The sequence below is a fragment of the Vitis riparia genome, chromosome 15, assembly GCF_004353265.1.
Source record: "Vitis riparia cultivar Riparia Gloire de Montpellier isolate 1030 chromosome 15, EGFV_Vit.rip_1.0, whole genome shotgun sequence".
Classification (NCBI taxonomy): domain Eukaryota; kingdom Viridiplantae; phylum Streptophyta; class Magnoliopsida; order Vitales; family Vitaceae; genus Vitis; species Vitis riparia.
The window spans coordinates 13,974,478-14,001,188 of record NC_048445.1 but is presented as its reverse complement, the minus strand read 5'-3'; the positions used below and the strand labels follow the sequence as shown (position 1 = coordinate 14,001,188).

Here is a 26,711-nt window from a genome sequence, read left to right as displayed (position 1 = left end):
TTTATATTATTTTTTAAAAAAAATTAATTTAATATATATATATATATATATTATTAATTGTTTTATTATTTTTTTTGTTATACAAAAAATAGTATTCCATTTTTAGTAGCCATCTCAAGTTCCTTAGAGCTTGCTCATGATAGATGGTTCTGAAAACCTTCTAGGGAAAACTTGTCATCAATTTTTTATATAGATTTGCAAATATTGCTCAAATCAACAGATAGTTCATTACAGCATACCATAACAACAGCCCCATGCCCTAACCCTAAGCTGCATTCAACCTATTAAAACCTCTCTTTTTCTGTCACAAATGCACACATGAACAAGCTCACTGCATCACAATGCATTCCTACTAACTACGACTCGAGAGACAAAGACCAGAGACAACTATTGGAATCAGAAAGAGAAAAAAAAAGGGGGAAAAGAGAAACAAACAAGAATACACAACTTAGGCTGTTGTCTACAAAATATTTGGTAGCTGAGAGTCTAGTCTCTGCTGCAACTCTTTGATCTTCATGGAGAGCTCCACCTTCTGCTCCTTGTAGCTCTGCAGCAGGTACTCCTTTCCTTCTATCACTTCCCTCAACTCTCCGACTTCCCTTCTCAGCATCTCAATCCTCTCACTGTCTCCTCTTCCTTTTTCTGGTGACTCCAGGTTGGTGTCTCCGTTGAGATACCCATTTGCATGGCCGTTTCTTGGTTCAGATGGGCAGGTCATGGCTGGTGAGGGGTTTTCATTGAAGCCCACATGGCCAACACAGTGATCTGCAATTGCCTTTCTCAGCCTCTGGATTTCTCTCTCAGAATCAAACAGATCCCTGTTTGCAGCATCAAGCTGCACCTGCAGATGTGAGGAATGGGACAGCTGAGAGCTCAATGAGTTCTGCAATTCCATGATTTGATCCTGCATCTCCAGTATCATGTCGTCTCTTTTCTTCAATTGCTGCCTCAGCTTTTGTATCACTTCCCGCTTACTGAAGATGTCAGAGCCAGATTCTGAGACACATGGCGAGTCTGAGCAGTTTGAGTGGTGGAACGGCTTTGGAGGCAGCTCAAGGCGCTCAGGGGAGGATGCCCAGACAACACCGTTCTCTTTGGTATATTCAGGGGCAGGCACCATCACCAAAGGGAGAGCTACATCAGACTCTGTCAGTATTTGGCCATTGGGCTGGTGGTGATTAACATCCACGATGCCTTCAGATCCTATTTCATAAACACTGAGAACCATTAAGAAAGAAAAGGAGATGGAAACTCCTAAATTCATTTATCAAGACATCCCTCAAGAAAATTTTGATATCAGAATTTTCATTATAACTAGGATTTATAGTCTCAAATTAGACACTATGGAATTAAGGAGATGCTTTGGCTTCAAAAACGAAAGCAATTCAATCTTGATTTGCCCAAGAATGGTCCATTTCTTGTATGAAATGAATGATATGAAAAGTAATGAGAATTTAACACACAACTCTGAAAAACTCTTAGATTGATAATGCAAAGTCAAACTGGCCCATCATCTAAAATATTACATAGTCCAGACTGAAGGGGACACAGTTTCTAACAGCATTGCATAATCCTGCTAGGTTTCCTCTTCCCACCTTCAACCTTTGCAAACCATTGACATCCATTAAATTATTTCAACAAACTACAAAGGGAAAAACAGAGACAAAGCCTCCAAAATTAGCAACCATAAATTTTCCCAATCTTCATTGAGGAGCTTCACTTGAGGTACCTCCCCTTGGCAGGTGATCCTTTTACTTTGTGTGGTGGGTTGAATAACTAATCTTCTTCTAGGCTGGATCATTTCTTGATTTCTGAAGAGTGGGAAAATCACTTCAGTGGCTTGACCCAATGTGTTTTGCCAAGACCAGTCTCCCATCACACTCCCATTTTATTGGATATAGGGGGTATGAGGAGTAGAACGCCTTTTTTGAAAATATGTGACTGAACAAGGAAGGGTTCAAGAACCTGATTAGAAATTAGTGGAGTAGCTACTCAATTGGGGGTTCATATAGCCACATCTTGGCGGCAAGCTCAAAGCCCTAAAGCATGATCTTAAAGTTTGGAATAGAGATGTTTTTAGAAACATTGCCACCAACAAAGCAGTAGCCCTGAATCAAATTGGTTATCAGGACGCAAAGGAAAGAGAACCCATTCATTTATTTAAAGAGAATTGGCCAAAAGGAAGGCAACGGAGGAAGTTTGGTGGAGACAAAAGTCTAGAAAATTATGACTTAAAGAGGGAGATAAGTAGGCATGTAAAATGATGTGGTTCAATTGATTTTTAGGGGAAAAATTAGTCGAACCGACATGGTCAATTTACATTTGAACCAAAACCGAACTAACCTTTTAGTAATGGAAAAACCAAACCAAACCAAACCAAGCTTGATTAAGGTCAGTTTGTTTCGGTTTAGATGATTGGTTAGATGAAAGTTGATTTAGATCTTAAATATAATTTGTTTTTAAAATGAATTGAAACCAACTTGGATTTAAAGTCCAAAATATATTTAAACTTTTAAGCTTAAAATATAATGAATGCATTTAAAATTAATTTGACCTTAGTCCAAGAATAGTGAAATTTAATAAAGTTATAAAAAAACCCATCAAATATTGAATGTCGTTTTGACCTTAGTTTTTTTTTTTTTTTTTTTGATAGGAAACGACAATGGAATATATTGATAAAAAGAAGGTACAAATAGAAGGATGAGGAATCCTCCCAACAAAGAAAACAAGACTACAAGTAATCAATTATAAGAAAGTACAAAAAGGGAAAAGTAGACACTCTAGTTACACGCCGCTAACCAATCAAGTTGTAATATGTTAAGAGGAATCCCCTTAAAAACCTTAGAACAAAAAGCCCAAAAAGAAGTAAGAAAACAAATAGAATCCCAAAGATACTCGGCATTCCTTGCTTTGTCCTCAAAAATCCTTGCATTTCTTTCCCGCCACACCACCCACATTAACGCAATGCACGCGTTTTGCCATAAGACAATCCCTCTCTTGGAATATCCAAAACCATTAAAATTACTAGATAACATGTCAGAGATGCTCCTTGGGGAAACCCAATCCATCTTTGCTGATTAGAATAATCTGTGCCACAACCCCATCGTCAAAGAGCAATGAAGGAAAAGGTGATCTACTGTTTCTCCATTCTTCATACACAACTTACATATGTCAGGGCTAAGTGCTTTGTAGGGTCTTCTCAATTGTAGCAAGTCATTAGTATTAACCTTCTTGTGAGCCACCAACCAGACAAAGGACTTGACTTTAAAAGGGACTTGAGCATTCCAGACAAACTTGGAAGGGAAAACTGGAGGCGACTCAGAATATTGGGATAAGGCCAGAAAGAAAGATTTGACTGTGTAGAGACCTGAAGGAGATAAGGACCAGGATCTCTTATCTGGAACGGAAGGTGATATGCGAAGACGATCAAAAGATCGCATAAGGCCCTCTAAATCATCTATCTTAGAATCAGAAAGATTTCGGCGAAAATTAAAGTTCCAAGAGAATGGGCGGGTATATCCAAGAATTGATGAAATAAGAGCATTTTTATCCATGACTACGCTAAGTAATCTTGGATATTGGACTCCCAAAGGTTGTTCCCCCCACCACAAGTCATCCCAAAACCGAATTCTATCCCCATTACCTACCACAAACCGAGTAAACTTGGAAAACTCTTGGTAGACTAGTGCAATGGCCTTCCAAGGACAACGATGAGACCATCTAACTGTGTTGTTAACATCCCAGCCATTGGAGTGTGATCCATAAATGCTTAAAATAACCTGATGCCACAGAGCTGAATCCTCCCTAGGATATCTCCACAACCACTTCCCTAAAAGAGCGACATTCCTTGTAGATATCTTTCCAAAACCCAATCCCCCTCTCGATTTCGGCTTACACACTACGTCCCAATTAACCAAATGGTCTCTTTTGCCTTCCCCTACGCCTGACCATAAAAAATCTCTTTGCATTCTCTCAATTTTTGCTGCCACAGAGGCGGGAATCTTAAACAAGGAAAGAAAGTAACATGGCATATGGGTGAGACAAGATTGAATGAGGGTTATTCTGCCTCCAAAAGATAAATATGCCTTCTGCCACCCATCTAATCTCCTTGATATCCTCTCAATCACAGGATCCCAAAAGCCACACGCCTTAGGATTCCCTCCCAGAGGAAGACCCAGGTAAAGTATAGGCCACCCGGAAGCCTTGCAGTTAAGCATCTCGGCCAACCTAGAAAGGTGATTCTGCTCAAGATTAATACCATAGATATTGCTTTTGTCAAGATTAACTTTCAAACCGGAAATATGCCCAAACACAAGCAGGACATTCTTAAGGGTCATCATATCCTCCTCCCGAGAGCTGGAAAAGAAAATGGTATCATCTGCAAATTGAAGGTGGGAAACCCTTGTTCTGTTCCTACCCACCCTGAAACCCTCCAAGACGTTTCTCTCCTCAGCTTTCAATAACATCCTACTCAAAACATCTGCCACTATGGTGAACAAGAACGGTGATAAAGGGTCTCCTTGTCTTAAACCTCTAGATGCCTTTACCCACCCTTTCGCATTACCATTCACCAAGACTGCAAAAGAAACCGAGGACAAGCAACCTCTCATCCATTTCCTCCATCTAAGACCAAACCCTTTCATCTCCAACACATGATCCAAAAAATCCCAACTTACATGATCATAGGCCTTTTCAAAGTCAATTTTGAATACTACTCCTTCCTCCCCTGATCTTCTTTTCTCATCCACTATCTCATTGGCTATGAGAACTGCATCCAAAATTTGTCTCCCTTGAACAAAGGCTCCTTGAGTAGAATGAATGGTCTCGTGAAGCACCCCTCTTATGCGCCCTGCTAACACCTTGGCTATTATCTTGTATAGACTAGTGATCAAGCTAATAGGTCTAAAGTCTGAGATTCTCCTTGACATGCTTTTTTTAGGTAACAGAACTATAAAGGAAGCATTGGTACTTTGATTAATAATTCCGCTCCTATGAGATTTTGCAAACACTTTCACTAGATCCTCTTTTATCACTTCCCAACAATCTTGAAACACTGCAATGGTAAATCCATCCGGCCCCGGAGCCTTATCCCTGTCCATTTGAAAAATAGCCTTAAAAATCTCTTCTTCAGTAAAGGGGGATTCCAACCTAAGCGCACTCTCTCCAGATATAGGGGACCAATCTAAGCCTTCCACTCTCCAAGGCTCTCCAGGAGGACTCGCATAGAGCTTTTCAAAATACCTTAAAATCTCCTCTTTTATGCTCTCTGAATCATTCATCATTAGGCCATTTTCATTCTCCAATTCCTTAATATATTTCCTATTTCTCCTGCCATTGGCCACCTTATGAAAAAATTTTGAGTTGCAATCCCCTTCTTTTACCCATTTCACCCTAGCTTTTTGTCTCCAATGTATTTCTTCCCTCAAAATCAACTCCTCTAGTTCCCCTTTTCTTACAACTCTTTGGGCTAAAAGTTCATGGGATAGGCCCCCTTCTTGCAACAACGAATCAAAGTTAACTAGATCAGATAAGATATCTTTTTTCCTTTTACTTAGCTCTCCAAAAGAAGCCTTATTCCACTCTTTCAATTTGGCTTTAATAAACTGTAATTTCCTCATGAACTTGTGCCCTTCCCACCCATTTCCTTGAAACTCCCTCCACCATCTTCCAAAACTCTCCTTAAAACTAGGATGTTGCAACCACATATTCTCAAACCTGAACGGTGTTGGACCCCACTTGAACGGATTAGTTTCTAAGACAATCGGCCAATGATCCGATGTCCATCTTGGCAGTACTCCTTGAATACTTTGAGGAAATACTTGTTCCCACTCATTTGAGTACAGGAAACGATCTAATCTCTTGCAAACTGGATTTTCTTGCATGTTTGACCATGTAAATGATGCACTCCTTAATGGTAAATCTATCAATTCGCATTCTCTTATGAAATCATCAAAATCCTTCATGCTTGAGGTTAATCTAGAACCGCCCAATTTTTCTGAACTTCTCCTTATGACATTAAAGTCCCCGCCCACACACCAGCGCGGATAAGCAAGCCCACCAATGTCTGAAAGCTCCATCCAAAAATCCTTCCTGAGAGCTGAGTTGTTTGGCCCATAAACTGCAGATAGCCATACAGATTCGCAACCGTCCAATGCGAACTTGATTGAGACCGAAAAAGAACCTAACACTACCTCCTCCCTGCACAATTTTTTGGCGTCCCATATGATCAAAATCCCACCCGAAGCCCCACATGCCGGAAGGGCTGCCCAATCCTTATTTCTGACTGTCCAAACACTACCCACGAATCTTCTATCACACTCCTCCTTTTTTGTTTCCTGAATCATCACTACATCCGACTTTTCTGATCTCAAAAAATCCTTAACCACCCTTCTCTTTTTCTTTGAACCCAAACCCCTAGTATTCCAACTGATTATCTTCATGTGAAACTCTCTGACCCTAATCTCCAAACCGAAACCGATTAGTCTCACAAACCTGTAGAGCATCTGCTCTTCCTCCTGGAATATACTTTGATATCCAGAGTCTTTAAAACCTCTCGTACTTTTGCCATTTTCCTAGGGGACAGTCCTTCTATTTGGAACTCGCCCGAAGGAGAGCCCGCAATACCTCCCAAGTTACCTGTATCCTTACTGGACTCCCTAACAGGTGATCTTAAATTTGCTGAGAGAGATTTGACACCCTCAGGCATCTGGTAAGGACAAGCAGACTGGATCACCTCCATTTCCATTTCTAAATTAGGAATATCAACAGAAGTTTGGCCATCATCGTTGGTTTTTTTGAAAAAAAATTCAGAGTTTACTCGGTTTTCCATAAGTACCAGAGGTTAAGGAACTGAATCGGGATGCAAGGGGGTAAGGGGACTCAAAATGTGGACGGAAGGATTCAAGAGGGATTTAATGGAGCCACTAGAAGGGGGTATATATGGATGGGTGGAATTAATAAGTGAAGGCGTTACCTCCAGAATTTCCGCAACCATCGAATCACTGTTCCCCCTCAAGCTAAGCCCTTTACCTCTGGTTTCTGGCGAAGATGGCTTAACCATGACTGCTGAGCCACGAGAATCAGACCCCCCTCGGCCCAAAAAACCTTCCATATCTTCGTCGGATGAAAGAATGTTCAGATCAGCTTCCTTTCTCGGCGACGCATCCCTTTCCCCTAATATCTTCTTGCGTAACCTTGGAAAACACGGAGAAAAGAGAGGGCTTGCAGTTGATCTTCTGTTTGCCTGAGATTCGGCGCCTAAATCATCTGTCTTTGGGTCTTCGTTGCTGTCCACCTTGATTTTTCCCCGCAAAATGGGCTCGCTGCTGCTTCGGATACCTTGTCGATGCTCTGAGCTTGGGGGAAAGAAAGTTGACCACAGCTTCCTTGAACCGTAACACACCTTCTTCTCCGCTGACCTGCTCGACTGAAACTCAAGGAGTCCAGGAGCTGATTTTCCCTTTTCGATTGCAGAAGAAGAGTCTTCTTCTTCCTTACGTAACGGCGCCACTGTCTCAACTGGGGTAGCCTCTTCTGGGCTTAGGCCCAAGCCCAACGAGCCTTTAAGCTTGCAGCCCATTGTAACTACACTTGGATTTGCCAGCGATTGGCCTTCCTCTCACGGGCCCGACAGCCCACATCAGCGATGGCCTCATCTTCTCCGGCCCAATCTCCTCCTTCTTCACCAATCCCGTCCATCCCATCTAGTGACTTCAGACGAGACTGCGACGGGAGTTGGCAGCCCTTACCCCTTTCTCCTTCCTTCCAATGTCTGTTATCTTCCCCGACACGGTACCTTCCCTCCACCGTCGATCTGCCGCACTCCCCTCGTCTTCCTCCACCTGTCCCCGTGTGAGAAGCGACAGCCACCCGAGTCGACTCACCGTTTCTGCTACCTCTCCGTCTTTCTTCGTCTCCGACCACAACGACGACGACTGTAAACACCCAATCTCCATCAGTCACCTCCAACATAGCTGGAAGTATTGCCCTATCCTTCATTACAATCTTTAACCTCGCCCTGCTTAGATCAAATAACTTCAGCGTACGCCAATCGATTTCATTTACAGACCCCCATTGCTCCACAATCTTCTTCAGGTGAACCTCCGACCATAGGTGAAATGGCAACCCCCTTAATTCGATCCATCCTTCTCTAAATTTCCCGTCTAATTCCGCATTTTCCTTCGGCGACCATCTTCGCAGCTGAATGAAGTTCCTTTCCCCAGCCCTTAACTTCCTCAAATCATGGAGAAATATGGCTTCCTCGGTTGTTTCAACGAAAATACACCCTTTCCAGCTGAAATGGGTACAATCGTTACCACGCCATTCTTCCCTAAGCTTCTCGCCACCAATCTTCCAACCTCAGCCCAATTCTCCCTGTCAAACTTGCTTTCACATACCACAGCTCGCGCCCACCTCCCCACTGGAACTAGACCTCCTCCTCTTGGCCCTTCGTCACTAACTGTCTTGGCATAGGATCTGTACATCGAACCCACTTTGTTATGAGGCCAGCTTTCCCCTCTTATATTCCTTCCTTTTTCTGCTGCACTCGGATATGGGACCACCAACATTGTAGCTAACGTTTTTTTGATACTCTCCCAACCTCTGCCCTTGTCACCCTCAGGAATGATCAAAACGGGAGGTTTTCTGTTGTTGACGAACTCTGTGATCCTTATGAACCTTCCATGGTTGTTGAAGCCCACTTCCAACAGATGAGCCCTGCATTTTCCCCTGAATTTTTTGTTGAATCCCATATGATTCTTCAATGCTAAGGCTTTCATCAAGCATTCAACCAACCACCCCACTGCCTCCTTTTCAAACCTTAATGTAAAAACAGAGCCTCTACTTATCTCTGTCATCAAACACCATTCACCTCCTTGCTCGCCTTCCAACCTAATCGAGAAAGTCTTCCTCTCAATCAAGACCTTCACCGACTTCCTCTCAACCATTCTCATCTTCATGTTCAAACCATTCCTTTTCTTATTTTGACCTTAGTTTTAAAATGTCGATTTGGTTTAGTTATATTGGTAAGGAGATAAGGAAACCCGAAATCGAACCGTCAAAGTCAGTTTTTAAAATTCTCAAACCAAACCAACCTTTATGGTTATTGATAATCAAACTGATATGATTAGTTTAGATCAATTCTTTGGTTTTTTCAGTTTTAGTTATACCCCTAAAGAGAAGAACACAAAGTTTTTCAATAAGATGATCAATGCTCATAGAAGAAGGAACTATTTAGATAAAGTTAGGTAAACGATGTTACATTGTCAAAGGATACAAACACTAAGGAGGGGGTGGCTAATGCTTTTCAATGCCTTCTTTCCAAGTAGGGGAATGGAGACCAAGTATCAATGGAATGATTTTTTAAAATTTGATAAAGAAGATTTGGTACGTTTGGGGGCTCCTTTTTTGGAGGAGAATGTATTTTCACCCCTCTCTGATTGTGTGGGGATTAAACCCCTAGGCTAGATGGTTTCTCTATGGTCTTCTAGCAATTCAGCTGGAACTTTGTGCAGCGTGAAGTGATGGGCTCTTTGAGGGAGTTCTACAAGCTGGACACTGTTCAAAGAAGTCTAAATGCCACCTTCATAGTGTTAGTTTCCAAAAAAAAAAAAGGTGTCGAAAACAAGATTTCAGACCAATCAGTTTAAGGAGTGATTTACACAAGCTATTAGTTGAAGTCCTTGCCAACAAGCTTAAAAATGTGAGGGTAAAGTGGTCTCAGCCTTCCAGTATGCCTTTGTGGAAGGAAGGTAAATTCTGAATGTTGTCCTCATTACTAGTGAAGTCATCAACTCTAGGATGAAATGTGCTGATAAGTGGATCATCTATAAACTGGATATTGAAAAGGCATTTTATAGGTATTGAAGACAAGATTTCACACCAATCAGTTTAAGGGGAGGTTTACATAAGTCATTAGCAAAAGTCCTTGCCAACAAGCTTAAAAAAGTGGGGGTAAAGCAGTCTCGGCCTTCAAATATGCCTTTGTGGAGGGAAGGCAAATTCTAAATGTTTTTTTTTTTTTTTTTTTTTTGATAAGTAAGCACAGAATATATTGATAAGAGGCCAAAAAGCCACACGTATACAGGGGGTATACAAATTAGCTAAGCCTCACCACCAGAAGGCAAATTCTAAATGTTGTTCTCATCACTAATAAAATCATTGACTCTAGGATGACATATGTCAATAAGGGATCATCAGTAAACTGGATATTGAAAAGACATTTGATCATGTCAATCAGGACTTATTATTAGTAGTTTTCAAGAAAATGGGTTTTCACCCCAAGTGGATAAATTGGATCAAGTGGTACATCTCTACGGCTTGGTTCTTTGTTTTGGCAAATGAAAGCCCTTCAAGTTACTTTCAAAATTCTAGAGGATGGAGGCAAGGTGATACTTCATCCCCGTATCTCTTTATCTAGATATGTAGGCTCTTTCATCTATCCTAAACTGGGCAAAGGAAGAGGGGTTCATCTCGGGTTTCACAATTCGTGGAAAAGGAGGAAATGGAATGGAGGTGTCCCATTTGCTTTTTGCCAATGATTCACTTATCCTTAAGGAGAAAATGGAATACTTGAGTTGAATTGTCATGTGGTTTGACACAATCTTAGGCCTTAAGAACAATTTGGAGAAAAGTGAGTAAATTCCTATTGTGAAAGTTGCCAATGTGGAAGAGTCTGCTAAGGTCTTAGGTTCTAGCGTGGGAACCCTTCCTTATAGATATCTTGGCCTTCCACTAGGAACTCCTTTCAAATCAACTTGAGTTTGAGATATGATTAAGGAGAGATTTCAAAAACGATTTGTTATGTGGAAAAGACAGTATTTATCAAAAGGAGGTAGATTAACTCTAATTAAGAGTATGCTTTCTAGCTTGTCAATTTACTCCACATCCCTCTTCATTATTTCAAGAAAGGTGAGTTTCAAGTTGGAAAAGATCTAAAGGAACTTCCCTTGGGAGGGAGGGGACCTTAAGAGCAAGCTGCACTTGGCAAATTGGTCCTCAATTTGTCAAGAGAAGAAAAGCGGGGGTTTAGGAATTAGAAGTTTGCCCATCCTTGACAAAGCTTTCCTTAGCAAGAGGTTGTGGAGATTTGCTTGCGAGAGTAACTCCCTTTGCAAGGGGTTATTTTCGGGGAACTATAGGAAAGAAGAGGGAGGATGGTGCTCTAAAAGAGTTTGGGCAAGGTATGGGGGGGTGTGGAAGGCTATCAAGAGCAAGTGGGAAGGCTTTAAAAGCAAAACAACCTTCAAGATGGGAAATGGGCAAATGGTAGAATTTTAGACGGACAGATAGTGTGGGAATGAACCCTTAGGTGAGGCTTTCCCTACGCTGCTCTCAATAGATTCCACCAGAAATGCATGGGTAGCCGAAATGTGGGAGCAAATTAGGAAGGGTGGGTGTTGGAACCTTAGGTTCACAAGAGGGATCCACGATTGGGAATTAGATAAGGTGGAAGCCTTTTTCAGGAAACTGCAGGCATTGTCATTGCAATGGAATAGAGTATAGGATGGTTTAGCAGAACACAAGATGTGACATTTTCTTAGTTAAGTCTTTTTATTCCCCCCTTTTCCATTGAAATTCAAAGGCGTTCCCTACAAGCTTGATTTGGAATCCTTGGATCCTGATGAGGGTAAGTTTCTCTAAATGAAAAGCTACTTGTAGAGGATTTTGACATTAGACCAACTTAGAAGGAGAGGATGGAGAATCCTAAAATATATGTTATTTGTCTAAAGGCAATGAAGAAACAAGTGATCATATCCTCCTTCAATGTTCAATAGCAATCACGTTGTGGCATCTTATTTATGCTCTACTTGGGATAAAATGGGTGATGCACTCTACTGTGAGAAAGGCCTTTTTAAGTTGGAATGGTTTATGTGTCGAGAAAAAGAGGATGAAAGCTTGGAGAGCTGCCCCTTGTGTTTATTTTGAATAATTTGGAAATAAATAAATAGGAGAGCTTTTGAAAACATTGAAAAAAAGGGACCAAATAATCAAACAAACTTTCATGTGTATTTTTTGGAAGTGGTTTAGAATGTAGACTGGTGATAACTCTTTGTCCATGTTGGACTTCATTGATTGGTTAAGCTCTAAGTGAGATGAGGGAGCTGTTTTTGTTTTTCCCTTAGCATTGTTTGGCCATTTTGGCACCTTTGTATTCATCATGACATACCTTTGTTTGCCTTTTGTTAGGCACTATTAATATATTCTACCTTTGCCTATCAAAAAGAATCCCATTAGATGTAATCAGCCATATCTTTTTTTTTTTTTCTTTTTTATCAGAAACAAACACATTTTCATGCCATATCAAAATATAGACAGCCCAAACAATAAAAAAGATAATTAAGCATTAAAAAAAATCATGCAGAATTAGAAAAATGAACAATTTTTGTTCCTTCAGAGGGTAAAATGAAATATCAGTTGAGGAGGAAAATGTTCCATACCTGAAACACAATGGAAGCAACTATTATCCTCTCGGGTAAAAGAATATGCATTTGAATGCAAACGACAAGCTCCCGACTTATTTCTGTCAGCAGATTTCCCACTACCTGAATTTTTAAGTAACTCTGAATGTTAGAAGCAGGTAAACTAAGAAAACCTGCCAATGCTTTACTTATGAAAAAACCTTTCAAACCATTACTTGCATTCTCCTGTTGCTTTGTGTCCAGAGCCTGCTTCAGCTTGTAGCCAAGACGAATGGATAGCGTACTTAACAAAGCACCCCCTGCAAGAAGGACCCAATTTGGTCCTTCACCCTGAAAATTTCTGGATTTTTGAGCTCTAGGTACCCCATTTGTTCTTGGTTTCATTTTAAGAGCTAGAGAATTGCTGGAGGGAAGAACTCTGAAGCATCCAAGTATGACCTACATCGACAATGCACCAAAATTCCATGGTTATCTATATGACAGAGAAATTAAATTAAATTGCATCAGGAAAGAAGCATATGTATATGTGGTAGATTTTGCACCTGGGTAAAGACTAACTAGAATATTGAAAAGCAGACATCTTAAATTGTAGAATGAAGAAGAATTGGAAGGTAAGAGAATAAATTTCTTCCTTAATTTCAATCTGTACATACCTACATATTTATACAAATATTCCTAACACAAAAAATAGAAACTTTCCTAACCAAATTCACTCAAATCCCCTTGATTACAGGATTGTCTTAATCCTCTCCTTAATTACAAAAATATACAGCTATAATCTTTCCTAATTACATTCTTCCACACTCCCCGTCAAGCCAGTGAATAGATGTTTTCTATTCCAAGCTTAGATACACTTGCTTGAAACGTCATACTGCTCAAACCTTTGGTGAGTATATCTGCAAGTTGACAATTAGTAAATACATAAGGAGCACTAATCAACCCACTATCTAATTTCTCCTTAATAAAATATTTGTCTATTTTTATGTGCTTCATTCGATCATGTTGCATTGAATTATGTGCGATATTGATTGCTGATTTATTATCACAATAAAGTCTCATTGGGCCATCCCATTTAATCTTCAAGTCTTCCAAAACAATCTTCAAGCATAGTAGTTCACAAACTCCTTGGGCCATTGTGCGGAATTTTGCTTCTGTACTTGACCTCGCCACCAAACTCTGTTTCTTGCTTCTCCATGTTACCAGATTCTCACCAAGAAAGGTGTAATACCCAAGGTTGATTTTTTGTCAACCACAGATCCAACATAATCTGCATTTAGGTATGCTTCAAGTACTAGTCCTGAGTTTCATTTAAATAGGATGCCCCTTTCTGGAGACCCCTTAAGGTATTGTAACAATCAATTGGTAGCTTGTAGATGAACCTCTTTTGGACTACGCATGAACTAGCTAATCACAATCACAGTATATGCCATATCTTGTCTTCTGTGAGAGAGATAAATGAGTCTTCCCACCAGACGTTGATACATCTCTCTATATATCGCAATATCTTCCTCAACCTCTCCAAGCTTATGCTTACTAGTTTACATACCAACTTTCTTGTTTACTTGAGAAGGACTGTTACATGTTTATGCTGAGAAATAAAAATCCCCTACTTAGAATGTGCAACTTCGATTCCTAAGAAGTATTTCAACCTTCCTAACTCTTTAATCTCAAATTCCTTGGTTAAGCATTGCCTCAAAGTCTGTCTCTCTTTTTCATCATTTCCCGTTACAATGATATCATCGATATATACCAAAAGAGTTGTAACTCCCCCTAAATTTGAATGTTTGATGAACAACATATGATCTCCCTAACATTATCCTTATTTCATGTTTTTCATCACTTTAACAAACCTTCCAAACCACGTCCTTGGAGATTGTTTCAACCCGTATAGAGTTTTCTTTAGTTTACACACTTTTTTAATGGCTAGATCACTTCCAAATCCAGGAAGGACTTCCATATAAATCTTTTCTTCCAAATGTTCATTCAGAAATGATAACAAAACTCTAACTATGTTCATGTTTGCAACCGGCGCAAATGTCACTAGATAATCCACGCCACATGTTTGAGTATATCTTTTAGCCACCAATCTTGTCTTGTACCTTTCTAATGTCTCATCTACTCCATACTTAACAGTATAAACCCACTTACATCCCATTGATCTTTTTCCTGCAAGCAAATCTACCAATTCCCAAGTTTTATTTTTCTCCAATGCCTCCATTTCTCCATTCATGGCTTGTCTCCAATTTTCATTAAATAAAGCCGCAAATAGAGTGAATAGGAACATGAATATTGTTCAAACTTGTAAAAAAACTCTTATGGGATGGAGACAACTTTTCGAATGACACAACATGGGAAAGTGGATAAAAGGGATGTTTAGTACATTCCTTCGTTGCCTTCCTGATGGCAATAGGGGGGTTTTGGTCTATAGGTTGTTCAAACTAAAGTTTTGCCTCAATTTATAAAGGAAGATGAGAGACTGTTGCCTCATTTCGATAAGTTGGTTAAGATTTTTAGACTTGTAAAAGTTAAGGAATTGCAGCTTTCTTCCTTGAGTACACTTTGCCAATCATTTGATTCTTAGAAGCAAGCTTAATGGATGACTCGGGTTCAAAGGATGGTACAGATACCGGATCAAACACTTTAAGAGGGTCAATACGATCAATGAGAGGTATAAATATTGGATCAGACACTTTAGGAGGGTCAATAAGTGAAAGGAATCAATGAAACAGGAATCCTAATCCTTGTCTTCCTCAATGGAATTCTCCCCCTGAAGATAAAGAGTGGGAAAATAAGACTCACTTTCGTTGAAAGTAACATTAGTTGAGACAAAAAAATTTGGATGGTGGTTGATGACACTTTTATCCCTTTTAAGTTGACAAATATCCCACACAAATACATTTGATTGCTCTTGAATCCAATTTTCCCCTGTTTAGATTGTAAACCTGCACAAAGGACACACACCCAAATATCTTAGGAGTGAGATGGTTTGTGGTTCTCATATTAGGACAAAACGATGAGAGTATTTCCATGGGACTTTTGAAACCTAAGGCTCTGATACTAATTTGTTGTGCTTGTAGAATCTTTAATTCAAACAATGTTAGTTCGAAAACATAAAAATAAAACAATCCACAGTACATGAGGTTTTAACGTAATTTGGTCAACCATACCTACATTCATGAATGAGAAAGAATCATTTCACTATACCATATTAAATATTATAAAAGACATAATCAGATACAACTATTGGGTTCTTGAAACATCTCATGTTTCCCCACTTTTTGTATCCATACCCTGAACCATGAGCCCCCTCACTCCACCAAGTGTCTCTCATTCTTCCTCACATCTCTATCCACCTCATATAGTCTTTACAAGCACATCTCTATCCAACTCATATGGTCTTTACAAGCACATCCTTATCTCATAATCTTTTTCTCTCATGACCTAAAATATTTATAGAGATATTTTTAATAACTTTCCTTATTCTATAAGGAAATCTAATATTACAATAATTTATCAACTTAGGAAATATTTTATACAATATTATTTACAAAAAAAGGAATCTCTACTAATTAGGAACTTGGGACACTTTCCAACAATCTCCACCTTGGAACAAATGCCATTAAGTCAATCAACTCCACCTTCAATTGAAATTCATTTTGTCTTCATCTTGTGTGCTTTGTAATCTTTTGCTCTTCTAGAAATCTTCAACCTGAACTCTAATACCAAGTAAAATGAAGAAGAATTCAAAAATAAGAGAATAAATTTCTTCCTTAATTTCAATCTGTACATTCTCACATATTTTACATAAATATTCCTAGCACAAAAAATAGAAACTTTCCTAACCTAATTCTATCAAATCTCCTTTATTACAGGATTGTCCTAATCCTCTCCTTAGTTGCAAAAATATACAACTATAATCTTTCCTAATTACATTCTTCCACATAAATCAATTGTGACCAAATAATGAATTCTAAGGAAGAAAATAAAATTGATGGATGGTGGGAAAATTTCACCAAATATTGCAGTCCACTCAAACAAGGCCCACACTAATTCCAACTAGAAGCAAAAAGAAAATTCCTGATGGCCATATTTTCATTTCGGATAAGCAAGAGAAAAATGATCACTCCCAGATAAAATTACAGTCCAGATTCTTTAACAATGCACCTATTGAGAAACTCCAAGTTGTCCACAAAAAATCCAGCACTTCCATTTACATTGAAATAGATCATAATCCCAGTACGACTCTTGCAGATTCTTTAAACTAATACAAGATTTTGTTTAAAGGAAATACTAAGTAGAAAAAAATCCAATTGTTGTGATTTATGCATTTAACAGTTTGTGAAATGGTTAAATTAAAATAATCATATTAATCAAAAGAACTGTAAATTTGTCCAGATTGCACCGCCAATGGCACAATCTAGGTAAAGGAATTTTTCTACTGAAAAATATTCAAAATTTAATGAGAAAATGTTTCTCCATCTGTCAAAATTGCAGGGCAAATGATGACATAAAGTGATAGCAGTATAACATAAGAGATTTAGCTGTTATTGACAAAGTTTCCCAAAGAATTGAGTATATTCCATTAGTCATGAACAGCTGGCACTTTGGGGATTTCTAACTATAAAAAATAAAATAAAATTATTATATATATTTTAAAATTAAAAAAAATAAAAATAAAAATAAAAAATAAAAACCTAAGGACAATAAGCCTTGCAAGAAATACTGGATCAGAAGGAAATGGTAAACAGCCCCTAATGAGATCCTAAGCATATAGCATCTTCCACAGCCCAAGCACCATTGGCCTCTTATTCCAGTTTGACTCTTCCACTTAAGGTTTAATCTCCCATCTCACTCCCATGGACATTTACTCTTTTCCCTCTTTATAAAGTTGACCTTTGTGCAAGAGGAACACAGGCAAACACATACCATCATGAACTCAAGAAGTTACATAATTATATAAATCATTTAGAAAAATGATAAAACAATTTTTTTTTTTACCTATCAAAAAAAAAATGTTTTATCATTTTTCTAAATGATTTATATAATTATGTAACTTCTTGAGTTCATGATGGTATGTGTTTGCTTGCGTTCCTCTTGCACAAAGGTCCACTTATACAAGAAACTTATACTTTTTGCAAATAAAGATTAGAAGTGGAAATATTATATTTGGATGAGAAATAAACATATTCATTGCATTAAATAGCAGGAAAATATTATACTTTAGACTCAATAATGTAAAAAGAATCCCCTAAATTTGGTTAAATTTTGAGATATATTTCTCAGACATTAAAAAGAGAAGGCTAAATAGATGAGCATTTCAAGTCATAAGAGGCCTCGTGGTATGTAAGCCTCTTAAGGTTTTGCATTGACAGTCATCAAAGATGATCTTAAGCTGCATCCCAAAGCATCAGCCTACCTTTTAATAGAATAATGGTAATTTTTGGATGCTCAAAGATGATCTTAAGTGGCATCTCAAAGCATAAGCCTACCTTTTAATAGATTTTTTTTATTTTTTTATTTTTGAAAGGTAAATTAGGAGAATATATAAAAAGCACTTGAAAAATGGAGCATCAAGGCCAAAAGACAAGCAAGAGAGAGAAGGAAAAAGCAAATACCAACCACCCAAACAAAAACCAACCCCCTACACCTTTAGAAAGCTGGACTGCCCTTAGTAGGTACTCCCAAAACCAGGAAACACCTCAAACCTAGACCAACTGAAACACCTTAACACCTGAAAAGAACACAATCTGCCCCCTAAGGAGGCCTGCAACCAAAATCCCTCAACTAAACTGAGATAAAAAAACAACGTCACATAATGAGAGTTGAATCCTCATCCCTCATCCCCCTTTCCCTGACTATTAGAGGAGAACTATTGTAATCAACTGAGCACTCTAGTTTGCAGATTTTCCTCTCAAAACGAGATGACGAGAAAGGTTTCCTCTTTCCTTTCTTGTCTCCATTTTCCTCATAAGGGAGTTAATCTCCTTTTCAAAACCCACAACTGGGATCCCCACAAAGCTACTGAAATTGGCCAACCTACTGAAAAGATCGTCATAAATTACCCCTCCCCTACCAAATCGCAACTGGACTCCATGGCCTTAAAGGGCTCCATCTCCTCCACCCTGACCACCATCTCCTTACATGAACAACCCTTTGCAGCATTCCTCGGAAAATCCAACAAACTCATGGATGCTTTACCAAGACTCATGGCATTATCCAATGATATAATGCCTACAATAATGGTTTGGCAACAAAGTCAACTAGCTCAAAAAGAGTATCATCAAGGTCTGTAGGTTGAGCAAAAGCAATTGTACCTCACTAAGAAGGTGTGCCCTAAGTCGAACCAGGCAATGCCTAAATGATTAAAATATACTCTATTAGCTATTATCACAAAACCATCACAAATTTACAAAAGTTATCGCACATGAACAAAGTATCTCAAATTTGGCATGAAGAGACGGAAGATTTCATGCATCCTACATGATGAACTAAAACAGAGATGACTATCAGCAACCAGCCTGATCAACTTAGAATTGATTCAACATGCATCTTATAATATTTGGCAAGAATAACTAGGTAATAGTGAGAACAGAATTAGAAATTCTTCTTGGCTGCAAATTCAAGAAAAATAATGATCCATGTATGACTTTAGAAGAACAGTGCTAATTAAGATGATTAAAAGTTTGTATGCCTATCAAAAAATAACAATTGTTTGCCATATTATATTCATGACAGTCCTTCAAAATATGGCATACTCATTGAGCTTTTGGAGTTGTATTTTTGTATACTCTTTTTATTCTTTTTGTACAAATCTCCTTGTAAAGTGAAGGTTTTCTTGGGTGTTTTAATCACCTTTGAATTTCATGGGGGGGATTTCTCATCCTTCTTATGTTTTATTATCATTAATTAATACATTTTTGTTTCTGATTAAAAAAAAATGCCATACTCATTATGAGACAACTATTCAACGGTTCATCATGATGTTGTTATTATAAGAAGTTCCCTGAAGAAAAAAAAGGGGTGAGAGGGAGGGGACCTTAGGAGAATTTTTTTTTATAAGTAAGAGCATGTATTAGAAAAGCCAAAAAAAGGGCGAAAACAGTACACACATAGTATACACTAAACACCCAAAAAACTAGGCATCCCAAAGACAAACAAGCCCACCCCTTACTTAACGAATAACCAATCTACAAAATCAAACATTGACAAAGTATGATCCTTTATATATACCTTAGCCCAATTCACAAAATTATACAAAAAAAATATTTGATGGTTTGGTCAGCCCGTACAACACCATTGAACGCTCTCCCACTCCTTTCCTTCCATAAGGTCCACATTAGGCATAAAGGGGCAGCCCTCCATGCCTTCACCCTTCTTTTACCCACAAACGCGTCATTCCATCCAAGCAAGTTCCCCCTCACGGTGGAATGCAAAACCCATTGCACATCAAAAAGGGAGAAGATCAGATTCCACAACATACTAGCTTTGTTACAAAACAAAAAAAGACGGTCATTAGTTTCTTCTTCTTCTTTACACAAGAAACATCTATTTGGCATGTTCCATCCCCTTCTTTTCAATTGGTCGGTAGTCAAAACTCTATTCCAAGGCGCTTCCCAAGCAAAAAAACCCACTCTCACTGGAGCCCAAGACCTCCAAATAATGCACCAAGGGAAAGGATCTCTAGAAGCCCTTGTGTAGGAACGGTAGAGAAAACTAACAAAAAAACAACCAGTCCTATTTTCTCTCCAGCTCAAAGTATCCTCCACATCTCTTCTAACAGCCAAAGAATGAAGTTTCCGAAACAAAGACTCCACCTCTCGAGGGGGTCTTAGGAGATATATGCTAAAGCAAGTTCAACTATACTAGCTATTCCGAAATGTTAAGTAATGGTGGAAGAATCACTTCCAATCATGATTATTCTCCACATTTTAGATAAATAAATCCCTTCCTGTTAGAATGTCAAAACTAGGTGGTGTTTGTTCTTAATATAAGTTTGAATTTGCCTGAATCCAAACAGAAATCAATGTAAAAGTATCATTCAAACTTTAAATTTCAAATACAAGTTAAAATTTCTGACATTTTGTAATTTCTAACATAATATCCGAAATTTAAGATCTAACTTGAAAAAAAAATGGTATTAAAGCATCTGAAGTCCAAAAAAATAAACAAACATGGCCTCATGCTGATCTTTACAGCCTTCCCTATTTGGTTGCAAAAAAGACCGAAGATGTAAACCACAGTAAACTTGTTCTATCATAGTGTTCTTTGTACCTTTTTCAGAAAAATCAGAAGAAAATAAATCTTCTACTTAAATGAATAATACCCAAATTTATGGACAAAGATGGAGAACTTGATTTGGAATATGGAGTAGTAACTTGATAACGGGGACCTGCCAACTTGAGATCACATTTGTTATCTGAGTTGACATCAAATTAAATTCTAGACCCTTTCCCTTTTATAGATCAACTCATTTAAATTAGAAACCCATTGAGAAGAATTCATTTTGTGATTAATGAGGAGATTTCGATGTTGGTCTCCCATTATGACCATTCTTGCTTCATGATTTTAAAAATAAATTCTTAATTGTGACACCTGCATCAACCTAGTAAATTTAGTTTAATTCACGTGCATTCTCTTGGGTACTCAGCATCAACTTATTGAATTATGTAATATATGTCTTATTTCAATAAAGACTTGCACTTGACATTGAGCTTAAAATAATGACTCTGACTGTTCAATGACTTCAATACTTTAAATGTTGGACATTGTCTTTTACCAAATTTTCTTCACCTACATATGTATCGATTCATATCTCTCCATTATTTCACTCAAGAAGCTACTAAGGCAGTTACACTCTAGTCCATATAACCTCATTTCCTCTCTGAAGAGAAAAGCATTATTAGCATCGATGTGTTTCAACCTTAAATTTCACTAAGTTTTTTCCATCCACCTACCTGTTAAATATCTCACGAAATTATCATACCCAAGTTTGGTTGTTCAGATTATGAAGATATGGTAGAAGAAGATCAAACAAGTTAAAACCATAGAACAACAAATGTAGATTTCAAACAATATTTATTAAAAATAAAATAGAAAACTAAGCACAAACCAAACTCAAAAAATAAGAAATAAATCAAAAAAAAAAAAAAAAACCTTTGATGGTCAAATATGTTTTGCTACAAATTGTTTCTTTAACTCTAGATGTGCCAAATTTTATTTTAACAAACAATTTCTTGGTGTTAATCATGAAGCCAAGCAAATTAAACTTCTTTTCCCATGGGTATACCATGCATAAGCATTTTCCTGATCAATGAAATTCCCTTCCTTAGATTTTTTTTTTTTTCTCTCTTTTTGGAAAAATGAAATACTCATTAGTTTCAAAAAAGAGATGGAAACTGACATGTTATGCAACAGGGTCAAATCCATAAAGATAAATAAAGTAGCCAAGAAATAGTTCTAATGTTTTAAAATGTGTAGAATGTAGGCAATGGATCCAAATCCCTACTAATATCCACTATAAAGATATTTAATATGGATAGAGGGATTATATTAAACATTAAAGATGTTATAACTTATATACAATAATGAAGTGCTGGATATTAAAACCTGAAAGGTAAAACAAAATTTTAAGTATCAATAGTGTCATGCAATGGAAGTTTCAAGCAAACATCTCAGAGGCAAGTAGAGGCTTAAAATGTTACAGATGCATCAGCCATAGACGTTGCAAGTCATAAACCTCATAGCATTGAGGCCCAAAGATATCAGGTGACAGAGACACAATAGGAGGCTCAATATATAACTCTTGTACCTCTTAATTGATTGTTGTTATAAGAAATAAACCTCATGGTATCTGAGCTGCTAAGATTAAGCCATGGGTCAATTCCTTGAGCAACAACTTAAGGCTGCTTGTGGCATAAGAATTACATGGCTTTGAAACAAGAACAGAAATTTCTAGTTGGCTGCCTTACAGCTTGATGCAGCATTACTCAAATGCTACGACAGCAACTATAACAGTTTCGACAGCAAAGATAAGGGTAGACAATCAATATCAGAACCAACTCAACTATAAAACAGCACATATTCAAAAATCAAGACTCCTTTTGAATATTGCAAAGAACGCGGAAAAGGCAAAGAAAAAGGATGAAATAGCTTGAGAACAGAATCCATCTTGAAAATTTACCTGAATAACTTCCTTTAGTAAGCTATTTTGGAGTTCACTATTCTGCCCCCCCAATCCTTTTCTAGGGCCAAATGGAGCATGACCCTGCCTTAGGAATGGAAGATTTTCAAGAAGAAAATGATAAGAGTTGAAATTAGTAAATTCTGATGCTAGGAACCAACATAATTTACATTCTAGAGGAATTGAAGAAGATTTGAAGAATTTGAAAACATATCCAAGCAAGGTGATGGAATTTGGATGCGATCCCTTTTGAGACTAAAAATTTCTTCTACATCCCTATCATACTCATATTTTAAACATAGCACCAAGGGCCAAACTTCTTCATGAGAAATCCCTTCACATTTACAATAGAAGGAAAATAAAATCCAATTCCTTTTCTTTCCTTTCCATTAATTAAATTTCTTTTCATCAAAGATTCAATTCCAACTGCGGAAAGAAGACCCACTCAAAAAACAGCATTGAAAAAAAAAAAAACCACAAGGATGTGCACAAATTAAACAAAATGCGACACCCAACCGGCTTACAATGACCACAGCTTGTCAACCCACAACCACTTTCCTTGAGGCCCCTCACCTGGACAAATATCCTACATCACAACCCATCAATTCTGCCAAGAATCTCAACCCCAAAAAATACCTAAAAAACACTATTTTGCACCATCATTCTACACCTTTACATCCAAATAACACATTACAGCATCAAATACATATGCATTCAGATTCACATACCTAAATAGAGGAAACTATGGCATGTTGAGTTTAACATTCAATGTGGTCACAGTAAACTGTATATTAAGCCAAGATTGTTTTGATACGGGCATTCCTCCAATCTGTGAATCAAATCAAACACACATTACAACAGAACAACCATTTGGCGGCAGAGAAAAATGCGGGCAACCGGAGCAGAAATCAAACCTCGATTCATCCATTTTCCTCATAAAAAATAAATAACTAAAGACAAAGGAGTCAAACAACGCTATCCTCTTATCCTCCCCTCGGTTTTCTCATCAAACAAACGGAAAACGGCAACAAAAACGAAAGCGCGGATCAATCGGAAACTCAAAACCAAACCAAACCAAATCAATCATCGCATTAACGACAAATAAATAAAGAAAAGAAAAAAAAAAACCTAAAAAAGACAAACCTCATTCAAGAGATTTGCAAAACCCTAGGGTTTGTGTTGATAGTCTCACCGCGGGTGCACCGGAAAAGCCTGTTCCCTCCTTTCTTCTGTGAAACCCGAATACGTGAGAGAGAGTAAGAGATTTGGCGGCTTTGATTGCAACAATTTCGAATAACGGAGGAAACTCAAATGCCACGTCAGCACACCACGTGTTCACCCGTGCCCTAGCAAATAGACTTCTGCTTCTTTTGCTGCTTCAGTTTCTACATCCATCCGCCCATCGGGGAAGATTTTTATTATTATTTATATTCCTTTATTTAAAAAAAAATTAAAAAAAAAAAAAAGAGGAAAGGGTAAAGTAATCAAGCATTAGAGAGAAAACAATGCTTTTTCTTTGGGGTTTAGGATAAGGAAGGCAAGTGGATGTTTGGCTTATATTACTTTATTACTTTTTGTTGCTTTCACTTAATCCATTCCTCCTCTTCATCTCCTTCATTTGGATCTCTAGATTTTATACCTTGTTTGTTGGACACTCATCCAAGATACTTACAACATAAAGGAGTGCATAAAAAACCCGAGAAAGCAAATTTTTAAGTAGTTAAATATTAAAATCGAAGTTAAAATCATAATTTTTAAAGACTAATATTAATATTATAAATTTTTTATTAAATATAAATAAAAAAAACTTGCATATTAAATTTATTTTAAAACACAAACATTATAAGCAAACAAACTCTAGGCATAAGATAACTTCTTATATAAATCAAAATAAAATTTCTATGAAAAGCAGTGAATTTTTTAATTTTATATTAATATGAGTTTTTTTAATGTCGGGTTTTTAACTCATTGAATCAAATAAATATAAAAACTTTTAGTAAACTCAATAATCAATCCAAACATAAGCATTGTATTAATTTTCCTTTTTTCTACCCTAAAATTTATTTACGTAAAATTATTTAAAGAGGTGTAGAAACTTTTTTATAAGAAATATTTTCGAAAAAATTACTCAAATGCATCTAAATTTGGAAAATAGCTTTTAACATCTTGAAGTTAATCCAAGCATAACCTTAATTTTTTTCCATTATTCCTTATTGATTATTCAAATAATGACCCATAAAAGGCATAAAAAAATACAAAATTACACAAGAAGATTAATATTTTCTTTACTGAGGAAAGTGGTTTATAACTTATTATTTTGAAAAAATATAGAGAAAAAAACCCCAAAGTTTATAAATTAATTAATATTTTCTCATTTAAAAATATTTTAAAATAAATACACTTTTTTATAAGTCAAAAAACTGATTTCCCTTTTAGTTGTGATTTTTTTTAATTGTGAAATTTTTTTTCTCCCAAAAACAAACATTCTTAGGTATATTGAGCAACAATAAAATAAAATATTTTTAAAAACTAAAAAATACAATTAAAACTAAAAAGTTAAAAATTAAATACAATTAAAACCAAAAAACTCAAAATTTTAAAAAAATATACATATTTATTGGCTCCCATTGTATTTTTACCTCTTTCTTAATACCCATGTTTCAAGTAGCATACTTTTACCAACGAAGTTAAAACCAATATTTTATTTTTATATTTTTAGTTTTAATTTTTTTAAAATTTCTTATTGTTTGATAATTTTATTTAAAACTTGTTTGACATTGATTTTAGGAAGTATTTCTAATCTTTTTAACACTTAAAATTTTGTATCATTCAAATGTTAGAAAAGTTATAAATTGTTTTCTAAAATCATTACTAAATGCACTTTTAATATTATTATATAAATGTCATTTTAGGGAATAATTATTTACTTATGAAAAAATACATGTATTTTAAAATATTTTTAAATAAATAAAGGTAAAATTAATTTATAAAATTTTGGGTTTTTTTTTAATACATTTTCAAATTACTAGGTAAAACCCACTTTCCCCTTCGCTTATTTCCCATTTCTTTCCCTCATTTGAGCATGGCTTGTGTGTCTCACTCTCATCCATCCTTTGGACATGTAGATCTAAGAATGTTTGTTGAAGACTTAGTTATAAAGTTTGGAGGCAAGATACAATTTTTTATTTTTTATTTTATTTTATTTATTTATTTATTGTGGGTTGTAATGAGAATTTAGAAGTAAAGTTGGTATGGGTATGCTTTTTTAATATGAGCTGCACATGTACAAAATCATAGAAGAGTTGTCCCACTTGCCATCCACCAAGTACCCTTTTTAGATGAAATATTATTTTGAGTGTTTCACACTCAATCTAGAAAAAGGCCCTACAATATATAACTTTATAAAGAAAAGAAAAAACCAAAACCCAAAAAAAAAAAAAAGTATGTCTACTTTTATGATATCTTGGTAAAAAAAAAAAATTATGATTAGGGATTTATTTTTATCAATCTAATCATCATTTTTGCTATACAAGAATGTAGTGAAATTGTCTATAATTTTTTTTTTAACAAAAATTTATTTTAATACTAATAATTTTGACTTTTGGGTCAAAATGGTCATTATATCGAATAAAGGTAGATTATAGATTTAGTTGGTATTTGGTAAACCAATTTAATAACTTAATTTAAGTCATTAAATAAATTAAATATGTTTAACAAAATAATTTAATAGTATGACTTAAAATTATAAATAATATTAAGTAATAAGTAAAATCAATTGACTTATTCTTAAGTCCATATATTTATTTTTTTTATCTTTTTACTCTTATTTGTTATAGTTACCTCCACGATCACTACGTCGACTCTATTATTATTAAACACCCTTTGTCCTAATTATAATTTATGAGGATAAATATATTGATAATTTAAAATATATTTTAAATTAATTTTATCAAACAACTTTAATACTTAAAATAATAACTAAGTAATAAATTTTAAGTTAAAAATTTAATTTAAAGTCAATTTAAATCATTAATTAATAAATATTAACTTTTACCAAACACCCCTTTACTACCATCTTTTAAAACAAAATTTTATTTTAATACAAAAAATTT

General features: G+C 36.3%; 1 protein-coding gene across 8 annotated transcripts; it reads right to left on the bottom strand.

Moving 5' to 3' along the window:
* Nucleotides 1–161: 161 nt before the first annotated feature.
* LOC117932321 lies at nt 162–23,993 on the bottom strand. Of its 8 annotated transcripts, none has more exons than XM_034853520.1 (6): nt 23,743–23,993; nt 23,328–23,428; nt 22,600–22,687; nt 12,635–12,857; nt 12,438–12,542; nt 162–1,203 (listed from the first exon to the last, which is right to left on the bottom strand). In XM_034853520.1, exons 4-6 carry the CDS (start codon nt 12,801–12,803, stop codon nt 461–463), a joined length of 1,017 nt encoding a protein of 338 aa, XP_034709411.1. In that variant the 5' UTR covers nt 12,804–12,857; nt 22,600–22,687; nt 23,328–23,428; nt 23,743–23,993; the 3' UTR covers nt 162–460. The 8 variants fall into 8 exon arrangements, with proteins under 8 accessions (XP_034709411.1, XP_034709412.1, XP_034709413.1 ...); XM_034853521.1 differs by lacking the exon at nt 23,743–23,993 and adding an exon at nt 23,514–23,722; XM_034853522.1 differs by lacking the exon at nt 22,600–22,687.
* Between the last annotated feature and the right edge of the window lie 2,718 nt (nt 23,994–26,711).

Coding starts and splice junctions, on each gene's coding strand:
- LOC117932321 (XM_034853518.1), bottom strand. Junction 12,543..12,634: donor AAAGCAACAGGAGAATGCAA/GTAATGGTTTGA, acceptor TTAAAAATTCAG/GTAGTGGGAAATCTGCTGAC. Junction 1,204..12,437: donor TTGCTTCCATTGTGTTTCAG/GTATGGAACATT, acceptor TTTATGAAATAG/GATCTGAAGGCATCGTGGAT.